We start from the raw sequence: 15040 nt of genomic DNA, 5'->3' as shown, positions 1-15040 counted from the left end.
TGCTTTTCTGCATAATGTGACAGATAGTGGGGCTGTTTAGTGTGAAATACGGTGTCAAAGCGGTTTTGACACGACTAAACGTCACGTTGACTCATATTTTATGATATTTTTTCTCTCCTGCAGAGCCCTACTTTGTCCAGGCAGTCGATTATGGGGACTTCATCTACTTCTTCTTTCGGGAAATTGCAATGGAGTACAACACAATGGGAAAGGTACGCATGGGCCCTATTCCTCTGCTATTGTTTGAACTCTAATCAGAGGTGACTTCCTATTTACCGAGAGAATCGGGAAGTGCCTGAGGAAACTAACAGGATATGGGCGTATCAAATAACTGGAAGGAGGCTTTCAGAAGCTGTTAAGTGGCCAAAGCATTTTTTCGGAAACAGATAAACATTGGACAGGATGCAGGACTCAAAATAGATTAAAAAAGAAAAAATCTGTTGGTGTCTGGAGATCTCATTTTGAAGTCTAAATATATATCTTGAATTGTACGTCCACATCCTTCTGGCAATACTCCCGTTTGACCGGTCGTCTGAATGGCTCCTAAGAGGAATTCCCAAGTGTCTCTGAGAAATGAAACAGAGTGGAAGAGGAGGAGTTGAAGAAAAAAACAGGCCGTCCTCAGGTTTTTCAACCAGGGGGATATTAACAGACATTTTTTTTTCTTCCTATTAATCTCCTCAATGCATTTTTGGACCCTGCCCTGGGCAAGCTTAATTGGGAGAAAAGAATATCTGTTTGTTGAAATGAATCTCTCAACACGTATTTTTTCACCAGTGAAATTGAAATGAAAAGAGACACAAAAGAGAGAGCGAGTGAGATAGAGAGGGGACGAGACGAGCGCAGGGAGGAGGTAAGAAGAAACATAAGTAATGGGTTTGCCGCGAGAGGCGACAGGCGTATGTTACACCGAGCATGAATGCAGATCAGGAACTCTCAATCCGGTGGATGTTTTGAAAAGCAATGTCGGTATAATCATGCATGTGATGGTCGAACTGATGGTGCCGAATCGAATGGGCCTCCCTGACAATGTCAACGCTTATCTGTGCGTCATGTGCTCGCTTTAGTGTCGGAAAACACAAAAGGAGAACTATTTTATTTCATGACGAAAAATGAACTCATCTATGTGATGTATGCGTGTGTATTCGCACCATTCAAGTGTGTTACGTGGCAACACAGAGATAAACCAGTGTTCTGCTCTATCTGCAGCGAGCAGGGGGTATGACACACTGAACTGTAATATGTAAAGCAGACATAATTCCACGTTCAGCCCCACAGTCTCACCTGGTCCGTGTAAAACCTTTTTTCTGCCTTCTCAGTGCTCCGTAATCTCACAGAGAACAGGCCCCCATTAGTCTTGGTCTCGGTTTGTTCTTGTCATAGTTGGAATTGTGTGATTTCTACATGCGTATGTGTGTGTGTATGTGGTTGTGTGTGTGTGTGTGTGTGTGTGTGTGTGTGTGTGTGTGTGTGTGTGTGTGTGTGTGTGTGTGTGTGTGTGTGTGTGTGTGTGTGTGTGTGTGTGTGTGTGTGTGTGTGTGTGTGTGTGTGTGTGTGTGTGTGTGTGTGTGTGTGTGAGAGAGAGATTGGGAACGTGGAGGGTTGTGGTGGATGCATGGGTGAGGGTGTGTGTATGGTTGTCTGTGGGCGTACGTATACAGAGCTGGTTTAAATGCATGTTAGCTCCCATTCACACTGTTTACTCTTGGTTGCAATTTCAGGTCAGGGTTAGATTTATTGCTGTTAAGTATAGTGTGACAACAACTAATTACAATACTGCCTACATGAGCTCAAAGCACAGTTGTAATTACAGCAGCGGCTCGTGTTTGAAGCTGGAGGCTCTAAATGTTCCTGTTGCCAGGTGCCGACTCTTCAACAGCACATCAAACACGCCAATTTACTCCTCTGTGTCTTCAATTTTCTGTGACGTGATAAAACATTGGCTTAAGACACTGTGGTGTCTCCCAAAGATTACATTTTTTGTCAAACAGGGTCTCGAGCACTGCGGGGAATCAAATCCAAGGGTGCTCCTTTGAGCTTCAACGTTTATTCTTGACTTTTGGAATCAGCAGATGAGAAAACCGTCTCACCAGGTCTATTTAGTGGCTGTGATGGAGCTTTCGATCATGGGAACTCCCATTCTTTCTTTTTTTTTAGTAAGAAAGAAGACTGTTGACGTGAAACCTCTAGCTCTTCAAATGTAACCAGCTGTGTGTGTCTCGCTCAGGTGGTGTTTCCTCGGGTGGCCAGGGTGTGTAAGAACGACCGAGGCGGCTCGCCCCGCGTCCTGGAGAAGCAGTGGACCTCCTTCCTCAAGTCTCGGATGAACTGCTCCATCCCCGGCGACTCCCACTTCTACTTCAACATTCTGCAGGCTGTGACAGACGTCATCCACATCAATGGGAGGGACGTGGTGATGGCAACTTTCTCCACACCTTACAACAGGTAGACCTGGATGAGGCGACATGTTTATGGAACCCTAAGCGGTTTTCGGACGGTAACAGATCCAAATGATTTGTTTGAGGTAGTGTTATATGCAGCCCTCTTTTTCTCCCAAATGAGTACATGTGTGTGTCAACAACTGTTGCTCTTTCTATTTATTAAGCCGATTATCTTTCTCAGTTTTGAAATTGTTTTTAAAAGGCCCTCAATTCGTCAACATTATGACAGACTGACCTTTGTTAAAGTAAGTAGCGCGTGCTGCTGATGTGCCTCTTGGCGACGTGTAATTCCAGAGACTACTGGGTCAACAATTACATCTTCTGTCAAAACTGTTTTTCTGCCCTTTTGACATGCAGGTGTTTAATTCTATTTCCCTTTTTATAATTCATATTGAGAACTGCTCTCATATTCATAGGCAGTGGGAGTTTTTTATCTAAATTGAAAATTACCACAAAGTCATAGAGGCTGGCTGATAGCTCGCACATATTGTAATTTCCCATTTTTACGGCTGCTTTTTAGCAGATAAGACAATTGCTTGTGACAGTGCAATTGAGCATGGTTAATGGACATTAAAGCCCAATGAAGCAGTGCCTGTGAAAATGTCTATAAGCGCGGGTTCTGATCCCGGCATTTATTTTCCATTTCATAGTCAGGGGGTTGAAAATTAGAGCGAGCACATTCAGGCTGTAGGCAGCACTCAGGGTTTGTGTCGTTCAGTTGTCCCTCCGGGTTTCCGCCTGGCCAAGTCTCTTGCTAACTGGCCCCTTCGCTCACTATCAGCATGTACCCGCCTTGTTAGCCGCCTACTATAAACAGACATATGACTGTCTAACTTCTCTGCACATATCCAATGTGGAGCATAATTACTGTAATTTAGTAGCCAAGCCAAGAATTAACATCTCCCTGACCTTGTTCTTTATAATGCTGCCCTTGTGTTTGCTGTCTCCCCATTGTCCACACGATGAGTTTAACCCATGATGCAACGGTCAGAAAATCCAGACAGCTGAGAGGGAGAAATATATTTCCCCCCGATAAAAGACAGTCTGTTACAGAATTAAACAATTCTTAGTTTTTATTTCAGAAAGTGGGGAAAAAATAGAAAGAGTGATTCAGCAATCTGCTATGCATTGATTCCACACAGAAAGAATGAAGCCAGTGGTTCCACTGCTATCGCAAGATGGGTGTCCCCCCCCCTCCCTAAATTGAATAGCAATAATAAGATAATCTGTTTTCCATATTTTCAGTGAACAGTGAACTTTGAGGCCTCGAGGCTATTGGGGAAACCCAGTCGTAGAGGGGAGGGTTAAGGAATGTGTGTCCTCATGAGGCTTGGCAGGCACAGACACTGTAACTCATAGACTACAACGATGGTGTATGCCATAACAATGCAGTACAATTTCTGACATAATAGCACTGAAAACTGTAGCCAATTCAGATATGAGACAACTGCAACCAGAATCAGAACGTTAAATTGATTCTAATTGCTATTCTTTTCGCGATCAAATATTTTTTTTGTACAAGTGAGACAAGTGAGGATAAAGACGTCGGCACTTCCTATTTCTTCTCATCTGGCAAAACTGTGACAACATTGCAAACTTGAGTGTATCACCCAGCGTCAACATGGAAAAGCCCAAATGAGCCACCGTCGAGGGATTTAATCCTTCCGAAAGGAGACTAAAACCAGATTCTTTCTGGTCTCCTGGTGATAGTCCAGACAGGGCAAGGTGTTTCTTTCACATGTTCTGTCAATGGGATTGTTGATGTGGGGTTTTTTTGTTTTTGTTTTTGTGTGGCAGTATTCCAGGCTCGGCGGTGTGCGCCTATGACATGGCAGATGTGGCCAACACGTTCACAGGGCGTTTCAAAGAGCAGAAATCCTCCGACTCTACCTGGACGCCTTTTCCTGAAGACAAGGTTCCCAAGCCGAGGTACGAAAACAGAAGTTAATTAAACACACATTACACACTCGCACACACACACACACACACACACACACACACACACACACTTGGTGAATTTAATATCAACACATTTTTAACTCGTGTGGTGTTATTTTTTTTTTAATACATCCTTACTAAATTTAGTCAATGATTAAACATATGTTGCATTGTGTCACGCCCGCATACCGTGTGAACAGACACACACAGATACCACCTTTCCTTTTTCCACCCTAACCCCCACCTCACTTTCCCTCCCCCACGCAGCTGTATCAAAGACAGGCTCAGTATCAACAAGTGACGCATGAGATCATTTCACAGATGGCCGGCTCATTCCACAAATGCACCACCCTGATCAATCTCCCATCTATCGTTCGCTAATTGGCGCACCAAGAGCTGCTCTCTTATCCTCAGAAAAAAAAAAAGATTTACTACACAGATCTGGGCCACGATAATTGTCTGTACGTTGCACGTGTGTGTGTGTGTGCGCGCGCGCGTGTTTCTCTCATAAGGCAGAGATGCTGAACTGTACACTGGTGCCTTCATCTTCATGCATTGTGTAAACGAGTATACACGTGTGAGTTAACCCACTCCCCCCCTCGATTAGCATTGCAATTACGTGTTTATGTTCAACAAGTTCAGACGTTGCAAACGACAGATATGCCCAGCGCCGCTTGTGCAATGATTGATGCGAGTGATTTCACTTCCATCCGCTGGTGCGTTCAGGCCTTTCTTTCTGCAGGCAAACAGACGGAGGGTTGTAACAATGCCGTCCAGGTCCAGCCCTGCAGCAGACTGTGCCTCCATGTGCTACACTCGCAAACTGAATCGTTTACAGATTTTTCGTATTGAAGACTTGTCTGTTTCCGTTCTGTTGTCCATATGTCCGCAGACACACTAATCTAGCTTCAGGAAAGAAAAATGTCGCAGCGCTGGCAGTTACTGTCTTTCTTTTTTCTTTCTTTCTTTTTTTTTTTCAGTGATAAATGGTTCAACAAATGTTGATGCCACTTAATTTAACTAGTTTAGAGGATAATTTGAGAAGAGCAGAAGCGGGACTGAACACAGCCATATTTATTTTTTACATTTACTTTCAGATCAACTTGAGTGGTAGAAAGTGCCGTCAAATATGTTTTTCGATATAAATTTATACAGTAACGCTGCTCTTTGTCTTGCAAGACTCCAATTTCCTAGACATGACAAAGACAAATCTCAATATCCAAAGCAAGGCGGTGGGGTTTGGTACCTACACTCTGGTCAGACATTCAGTGGCCAGCTGGCCAATATTTTTTGGGAGCTGGCGAGGATTACGTCGTGTGGGAGCGTATCAGAGACCATGCAGTAAAAGGGTTTTACAAGGTCTCGGAGGTGAGATGCCTGCAAAGGGGATATGCTATCAAAAGCAGCTTCTCTTTTACAAGCAGCTCAACAACTCCCTGTAAAAGGATCAGATAGATAGAACGGCTCAGTGCTTTACCGCCAGTCCAGAGAAAATAAGGCGTCTCATGTCCTCTGCTCGGACCAAAGCCCCTTGGAATGAGAGTTTAGTAATTTAAAGCAACACACACATTGATTTTAGGGGAAGTAGAACTTTTCTGTCTTCCATCGGTGCTCTAGCCGTGACAAATTGCTCATTACTTCACCACAGTCAATGTGGCAGTTTTTTCGTTTGAGCTCTCTCGTCCTCCTACTGCCTCACAAGTTATTTCTTCTCTCTCCCACCATCCCTCCTCCTCCCCTTCACCTCCCTGTTCCCGCTCTCCACTTGCAGGCCTGGCAACTGTGCCGGCACTCCATCCATGGAGAGGTACAAGGTATCCAACGAGTTCCCCGACGACACGCTCAACTTCATCAAGATGCATCCTCTGATGGACGAGGCCGTGCCCTCTATTGCTAATCGGCCCTGGTTCCTCAAGACCATGGTCCGGTAAATATTACACACTCCGAAGGCCGTCGTCATCCGAGGTCTATGAGCCTCTTCAGCCCAGGACAATAATTACGTGAAGTGCTGCTCTGAGTCAGGCGGCTCATTAAAACACAGTAGTACTCCACCACAAACTAGCCGCTGACCTATTTTTGCTGTAGTAGAGGAAACGCTGACATACACCACACTATACTACCCTTCTCCCAGAGTGACTGCATAGTGATCAGAAAGGAAGCGAGCGGATGATTTGATTCTCTGTCTGTCTATACGCTGAAATGCGTTAGTTATGCACTTTTTATATGTACACTTACAACGAAGATGACTGCTGCTTTTTTGGCAAATTGCTTGTTTAAATCCCTTGAGGATATTTCAAAGAGAGGGCACTGGAGTGAAGAGGACTTTACAGTTTTTTGTCGTCTGTGGTTGGCTTTTCTCCTGGCTTTTTTGGAGATGAGCCAATTTCCCAAAAAGCCGCTGCACTGTGGCTGATATCGTTTGATCATAAAGGTCTGCCTGGCTTTTAGCTACGCTACACACAGACATTGCAGCCAACCTCTGGGGGAACATGACAGGCACAGCAAAACTAGCTGACAGAGCTTTTTTTTTATGAAAAGTGAAAAAAATCTAGATTTTAATTATGGACCTGGCTCTGAATTGAGATGCTCATGATTTGTCAGGAGAGCTTGCCACACCGTTGCCGAGCCCCAGTGGTGGTAACATCACTCTGAAGACGAGCCGCATTGGAGAATTCTTCCTCGGTTTTACAAATTATTTGCGTCGTATCACATCTTGCTCCTACTTTGCTGAGGTTTGACCTACATACTGTGCCGGCTTAGTCAGACTACGAACAACTTTCATCAAGGTTGTCTGCAACTCTCTCTATTCATTAGTGCACTATATCATACGGACGTATAATGAACAACACAGTGTCTCTGTCTTTACATAATCAGCAGTCAGACTCTTTCAGTTGATTTGAAATGACACTACAGTGAGCGGAGCCTTGCATGCAAGTCGGAGGCAGCAGTTAAAAGCATTATGTAAGCTCAAAAAGCATCATGGAGACATGTGGGCTGGGAGGAGAGTGAGGCCTTTTATGGAGCCTGTCAAATTCCAGTGAATCTCGATGTGAAATACTATTCTTGGGCTGAAATCAACTGGAAGTCACAATCAGTAATGGGGCTCATTCCTTGCTACACCCTGCAGAGGATCGCTGCATATTTGAAAAAGCTATTCTGTCCTGAGATTTGTTGTGCTGCTGCAGGGACCGCAGCTGGCTGGCCACAGTGATTCAAGTGGAGCAGGGCGACACTCTGAAGAACACCCTCTTGAGATTTTTGTATTATCCTGTATAGGAAAGACAGTGAATGTCTTAGTCCTTGAGATCGTATTACTTCTCTGAGATCAAATCACATTGACACAGTCCTTAGAGCTCCTGTTGTGCTTGACTGGAGCGAAACCCCATTAGACCTTCACACTGCTGTTCCTCTTGATTGGATAAATCCACAAGAGCTTTTTAAGAGATATTTAAAGAAAACAGACGGCAGATGAGATAAGAGGATTTGACCTGACCTTGTGATTATTATTATTTATTTTTTTTTAGATGTAAACCGTTAGTAAGGATACATTTACATCCACCACATTCAAAATAAATTCACCTTCAGGGTAATAACTATTTTACCAGCCACTTTTACGTCGAGAGCACTCAGTAAACCATTAATGAGGGTAAGAGTCGACTTTCCAGATTTCCAGATAAGCTCTCATCTTTAATCTTTAAATCCCACCTTATTCAATGAAAACCATGAAGAAAAGAAGAAGCATTTGCATAATACACATTAATGAGCTAATAAGTTCTTGATAGCTTTAAGAGTTTCTCGGCCCTGAAACTAATTGAGAGATACCGGCATCTGTGATGCCGTGAAATCAGACGGTAAAAGTGAGAAGCCTCAAGGGGCACTTCTTAAAACCCGTCCTTAATATTTGATCCATCAAATTTTTTTTTCTACCTACAGCCGATCTAGAACATACTGACTGACAGGTGTCAAGATTGCTAACTTATCTGCTCTTTTTGTTTGATTTTGAAAATTGAGTTATGTGCACCCGCTGTTGAGCCAAACGGTGTAACCGGCAGCCGTCAGTCAGAAAAGACGGTAGCGTTTACAAGTGTAGTGTTTTATTATGAGCACCCACCTGAGATGGCCTATGGCAATCTGATTGAGTTTAATGAAATAATAAATGACATATCTCCCCTGCTGCTCCTTATTCTCTTGTAGACGCCTGACACAGTGCTGGCAGGCAACGATTGATTGATTGATTATATATCAGTATTTTCGAAATGAAATGTACTATTTTAAAATAAACAAATTAATAATTGATTATGCATACATTGTTATTTATGCAAATTTGTATCTCTCAAGTTTCGGATTGTTGTCCAATAGAAAGAGTATTCTTAATTAACCATCTTATTCTAACTTGTCCCTCCGCTGACCAACGAACTGACTGATTAACGGGTGGATTTATTCTTCACTTGGGTATTCCTCGTTACAGCTATCGCCTGACGCGCATCGTGGTGGACAGCGAGGCGGGTCCCAACAAGAACCAAACGGTGGTCTTCCTGGGGTCCGAGAAAGGCATCGTGCTCAAGTTCCTGGCCAAGATGAACAGCGGCTTCCTCAACGACAGCCTGTTTCTGGAGGAGCTCAACGTCTACAACCCGGACAAGTACGTACAGTCTGGGTGTAAATGTGCATATGTGTGTGTGTGTGAACGAGAGGGAGAGAAATAGGAAAACACATGGATACAGTTGCTACAAACCAAAGAAGGTCAATTGTTGCATGTGTGTGTTAGAGAGAGAGCCTGTGTGTGTGTGTGCGTTTGTGATTTAGCATGTTTCCAACCATCTCCCTGCTCTGCCAACCCACCAGCTCCATCAATACCAGTCAGTTACCCCGACCCGAGATGTAGTGAAGCCAGCCAACCATATGGCTACTCTATCATTTAAAAGAGTTTTATCAGGTTACACTTTGTCCAACCGCAGCTACTAAATTAAAGGCATAGACCCTGCGGCTCTGGATAGCGCAGTGCTGTGGCTCCCCAACCACAGCCGAGCCCAGCTCGCTCCGAAATCGTTGGCTGATTAAAGGAAACACACACACACACACACACACACTCACACACTCACACACGCACACACCGAGGTCTGTGTTTTGTCTTCCGAGGCAACCTGTGATCGTTCACTAATACATTACATGGCTGTCGGTGCATGTAAGTGTGTGAGCTTGTGTGTGTGTGTGTGTGTGTGTTTTCACAAATGTGTGTGTGAGCCGGTAACGGTGGGGTGAAGCGAGCTGAGCATTGTATTTGGAAAAATAAGTGAATAAGGAAAAATTGGCCACAGTTTGACCCTGCCAAAGCAAATATTTGGTTGAGAGGTAATGGATGAGCGGGAACGAATGGCAGTACAAACAGAGGAGGGAGGGAGAGAGAGAGAGAGAGGTGACGACCAGCGGGGAGCGATGGAAAGGAAGCGTAGAGGAGAATATGTTGGACAACCGAGAAGAAGAGGGAAAGGAGAGCAAGGACGCGACGGGAGGGCTTTCAAGGTTACCACTGTTTGTTATCCAACATGCTTCGGCCATGTGACGAGGCGTATGGAGGGGATGAAGGGCAGGCCCTGCCCTCTTTTGCCTCCCCTCGTTGTGTCCCCTCCTTGCCTCTTCTCTGCTTCTCTACTTTCTCCTCTGTCACTGTGGCTGAGGCCGAGCATTCGTCGGCTGCTGGCCATCTGGCTTTAGTCGTGTACAGTAAGTGACTTTGCCCGCTTCCCTGCCTGGCTGGCTGGCTGGCAGGATCAGCGCAGGCCCGATTGCAGTGCATTACCCAGTGTAGATGGACTCTAAGCCCTAATTGAGAGCGTTAATGCGGGACCAGAGCGCTGCGAAGGGGAGATTAAATCCCAGGAGCTGGATGGTGGGATGGCGAGAGGAATGGATGGAGAGAAGGGATAGAAAGATGCTTGACACGCCCAAAGGGATTAGCGTGTGCTCCTGCGGGGGCGAGCAGACAAAGAAGACTAGCAGGGATGGAGGAATGGAAGAATTGTGGAGCAGGAGGACGAGGGGGTTTAGTTAGAGTTAGTGGGTTTTACAGTTAAGTGCAGTGTTATTGCTGATTGCTCACATTGCCCATCTGTCTGTTTATCTGTCTGTATCTGTATCGGCCCTTCCTTTATCTCTCTTCATCTCCCACTCTGTCCCCGACCCCTTCTTCTCAAGTCCAGCACTTGTTCGTCCCGGCCCTACAGTATCTCTGCCACTTCTTAACATGTGAAATCTCATTTTGTGGCTTCTTGCGTGCCTTTTCTGTAGACATTGTATGTAAAGAACAAAATACGTGGAATAATCCATGTTGTATCCTCTTCTCTTTCCTCCTCTCTCCCTCTTCTAGGTGCAGTATAGATGGGGTGGAGGACAAACGCATCATTGGCATGCAAATAGACAGCAAGAGTCATGCTTTGTGGGTCGCCTTCACCTCCTGTGTGGTTAAAGTGCCACTGTCTCGCTGTGAGAGACACGGAAGATGCAAGAAGTAAGATTGATGCTTGCATAAAAAAAAATGTCACTCCTACTCATACTGTCAAAAAAACGAAATGAGGACAAGAATTCTAGTCTATAATATGATGAAGGGCCAATGGCGTGTGTTTGTCTTCCAGGTCCTGTATAGCCTCCAGAGACCCGTACTGTGGCTGGGTGTCAGAAGGAGCCTGTAGAGAGGTGGTTGGCAACATAAAGTGAGTAAACACAAACAGTCACAACTGAGTTGCAGAGTTGGGAGGTGATATTCTGGCATCCTGTGATCTGAAAGTAAATTTATGCATAGACAAGCAGTTTGCACACTTTCAGCGCCTAGTTGAGCATGAACAATTGTTTGTGATTTAAAAAAAAAACAACAACCTAAAAATACCCTCAAATGTAGATGCCTGTGTGCATAACATTATAAGGGGAAATACTGTTCAGTGGGCCGGGCAAGCTAGATATTATAAACATTTGGACTTTTGAATGAATTCAGAAACCATCTAGGCTCATGTAGATTTGTATACACTTTGCAACTAACTGTCTTTTGTATGTACTATTTTGATCCCCCATAAAAACTAGCCCAACAAAATATGATCTCTCAAAACCGAAGTTGTTAAAAGTGTTTGCCACACCATTAACCTTCCCTGTTAACTGTCATGCCACAAACTGTGTGGAATCAGTTGAATTTGACCAGTTTTATATTGTGTCTTTCCTCAAATTATTGCTCAGGTCCCGTTGTCCTGTATGACACCTGCAGTAAAAATGGATGCTTCTCCATTACAGCTGCAGTACAGCTGGTTACATCTGTTTAGCAGAGAAAAGTCATTATAATGCTGGATTATAAAAAAGCCTGTGACACGTGCGGTTTACAAACACGTATATACAGTAACAAGTTTACAAGTTACTGTATATGAAACAGTGTCCCACCTTCTTTCGTCACGGCCGGCGGCATTCCTCTCTCGATTTTGTCGTGTCTGTGATCTTTCTAATTTTATGGTGAGTAAGTGCAATTTCCCCTCGGTGAAAACGGGGTATTGGACGGATGAATGGAAGGAAAGTGTTGTTCGCCCCAGGCTTGGGGTTGGGTAAGCAGAGCTGCGTAAAGCTCAATGGTCATGGTAACTATAATTTGTGGCTGTAGTTATGACACAGAGCCAAATTGTGCTTTCTGAACAAACAGCATATGGAGTTCTGTGGTGGGAAAAACATTTTACAGATGAAGTCATAACAAAAGGACTTCAGTGCTGCTTCAGTGGCTATTTGACGAGTGAATGAATTTGATCCCCGTGCTGCAAAATTATTGGTCTGGCATGCCGATACACCACAGGCACACATACCCTCATGTACACACACAACATGCAAAACAAAAACAAACACACCACCCATCCTATTATTATTCCGGCCAAGCCGAAAAAAGGTGGACCGTTCTGATTGAGTTCCCCCTTTGACAAAGAGGCATTAAAGGGGGCAGATAACCTCACCTTACAATAATTTTGAGTGAGAGGTAGGGAGGGGATTAGGTCTGCTAGAAGCTATTGGTCTGCGGTGAGTTTTTCAAAGCATTGCCAGGCTGGACAGAAGGAGGGATAAAAACGAGGGATGGGCGAGTCAGAGGTATTTTGGTGTTAAATAAAAATTGTTTTGCGCAGATAACCACGTCCATGTAAAGATGAAATGGCTTTTTCCTAGAATCAATGGCTTTTTTTCGTACTTTTCTTTCCCTCATTAAAATAAAACCCTTTTTTCCAGCACTAGCTCTTTTCCTGTTTCCTCGTCTGTCTCTGTTTATATCTGCCCAAACAGCTGCCTACCTTCCATGATTAAGCCCTGTCTGTCTATCTATTTTTGTCTATCTTTCCCTTTTCTGTCTTTCCTCTAACATATTATTTCACTCTTGCATGCCACCCCTCCTTTCTTCTTCCATCTGGCCCCGGTGCTTGCGTGCCAGCTTTCCCATGTGGAGCTATGCCTCTTATACCTGCTGCCTATAAACAGCTTGCACTCTGGTCTCCTGCAATATGGTCCCCAGTCACCCCCTGTTTATGAAAATGACTGCATATGATTCTGTATGGTTGTTATTATGTAAACTAGGTACACGACTGTGCTTCACTGACAACAGATCAGCATATTCATAATTATTTGTTAAATATTAAAGTCACTGTCAAAGCCACCGGTCCTGGATTTTTTTCTGAATCGCAGGTGCCTTTGGTTTCTAAAATCTGAGTTTATTGCACGTATTCATGTTTAAACCAGATACATAAATCAAACTGAGTTTGAGGAAACATAAGCCACACTTAGGTTACACATATAATATGTACAATGTATCGTCCCTAGTTGCTCATTCACTACAGATATGAATAATTAATGCTATTATGCCTGACCTGTATTTCAGCAACCAAGTCCTCTCTGTGCAACCAGACATCTCATACAATAATCTCATCCGATGCACGATAGTATGAAATATGGCCCTCGGATGCCTGCAGTTATGTACAGTTTGAATCTTTAAATATGCATTATGTGGTCGCAGTGGGATCCTACCTCTGAGCCGAACCGTCTGCAGTGTCACATTAAAACACACTTTGCTTCTGCTGCTATAACGCAGCTGCTATGGGACATAAACCCTGTAAGTGAGGGGGCTCACACTGTGGTTCATTCCCTTTCACGTGTGCAGAGTTAGGACCAGACACTGCATCTGTAGTGTGACCAGTCATTGTTAATTAATCACGAGACCAATGGGAATTAAACCTTGTAATCTTCGTCTCAAAGCTGTCTCACCGCAGCCTGCTATGTTATTATCACCCTATATTGGAAGCCGTGACCTCAAGGTTTCCAGTGTTTGGGTCTTATCACAGAAGCCAAACATTTCATGGCAGGGTGGGACAAGGTGATGAAGTCTGGTAGGAAAATCCCGCAGATACCAGGAGAGGTTGGACGGCATTGGTGCTTAGACAGGTCTAATTGTGTGGCTCTGTGTCTGCTTCGTGATTATTACTGTTTATAAGCAAATCAGATAAGCAGATTAAATGTACCGCCAGAAATGTAAAGAGCATGCCGCCGTTGCTGTGGCATTGTGGTTGCTTTTCAAGGGAAATTGGTAATCAGGAGGGTAAAATTCACCATCCCCATCCCAATTAGGGGGGTGCCAAACTGGAGGAAAGGATGAATAGTAAATGAATGTATGAAATAGTTTAATCATCCACACCGTATATTATAAATATACATGAAAGAGTGCCTTTTGACTTTGTGTCTGATTAGAAAGCATCGCAGCAGAGATCCCGTTGTATTTGCCTCCTAAAAATCTCCCGTGCTCGTCCTTGTTGTCAGGTTCACGCTTTCAACTCTGATCAGGGGATGAGGGCTGGGTGATGCTGTTTTGGAAAATCATTCTACTTCATGCTATAATTGTGACCAGTGAAGGGTGAGGAAGATGAGAGGCGGGTGGACAGACAGGAGGAGGAGGAGGAGGAGGAGGAGTGGCAAAGAAGCGGGGAGCTGAGGAGGACTGTGAAAAGCTGTCATGCGTGACTATGATCCTGGTTGACAGTTGGTCCGCTCTGTTTCACAGATCTCCTTACTGCCTGCTTGGTGGTCTTTCGGGAAGAAACAGGTCTTGGTGCAGATTGTGCCGGAGAATAATATCCACCAAACTCTCTCCCTCTGTGTCATATGATGGCCCTCAAGCGTGGTTGCCCCTCACTGCCCCGGTCGTGGCCCATGTGATTGGAACTTCTGCCTCATGTCTCTGCTGAACCCAGATTATGTCGGATACAGGGAAATCGAAAAAAATAATTAGTCAAAGTGCGGTTGTGATGAAAACAGTAATGTGTTTTGTACATCATTTCCTGGAGGAATAATTCAGTGTTCTGGGTAATTATATGCTTCCTTGTCAAGAGTAGGATGGGACGATCAACACTGTTGCATCTCTTAGCTTAGCTTAGCACAAAGACTGGAAACCTTGTTTCTGCAACACGGATCCCAAAGGAACCGTTGTTTCTTGTTCGTGTAATGTTTTTGGGTTACTGCATGTTGCTGTAAAATGAAAATCTGTTGTTTTTGAACGTTAGTTTTTGTATGGATAAGAGAAAGAAAGCATAATGCAATAATTTGTTGTCTTTAGAGGTGGTGATAGGTGGATTTTATTAGCTGGCTCTCTGTTTCCTTTGCAT

At 44.2% G+C, this 15040-nt stretch overlaps 1 protein-coding gene across 3 annotated transcripts in view; it reads left to right on the top strand.

Annotated features, from left to right (window-relative positions):
* sema6a (sema domain, transmembrane domain (TM), and cytoplasmic domain, (semaphorin) 6A) overlaps nucleotides 1–15040 on the top strand; it is a 101171-nt gene that overhangs the window by 65313 nt on the left and 20818 nt on the right. For all 3 annotated transcript variants that reach the window (XM_035640216.2, XM_035640219.2, XM_035640218.2), the window contains exons 9-15: nucleotides 124–212; nucleotides 2228–2445; nucleotides 4239–4370; nucleotides 6151–6306; nucleotides 8848–9021; nucleotides 10747–10887; nucleotides 11012–11089. In XM_035640216.2, the coding sequence (XP_035496109.1) occupies nucleotides 124–212; nucleotides 2228–2445; nucleotides 4239–4370; nucleotides 6151–6306; nucleotides 8848–9021; nucleotides 10747–10887; nucleotides 11012–11089 (988 nt within the window). The remainder of the gene's footprint in view (nucleotides 1–123; nucleotides 213–2227; nucleotides 2446–4238; nucleotides 4371–6150; nucleotides 6307–8847; nucleotides 9022–10746; nucleotides 10888–11011; nucleotides 11090–15040) is intronic.

Source organism: Scophthalmus maximus, chromosome 19 (genome assembly GCF_022379125.1).
Source record: "Scophthalmus maximus strain ysfricsl-2021 chromosome 19, ASM2237912v1, whole genome shotgun sequence".
In the NCBI taxonomy this organism is placed as follows: Eukaryota; Metazoa; Chordata; class Actinopteri; order Pleuronectiformes; family Scophthalmidae; genus Scophthalmus; species Scophthalmus maximus.
This window is presented reverse-complemented; position numbering and strand designations above follow the sequence as displayed.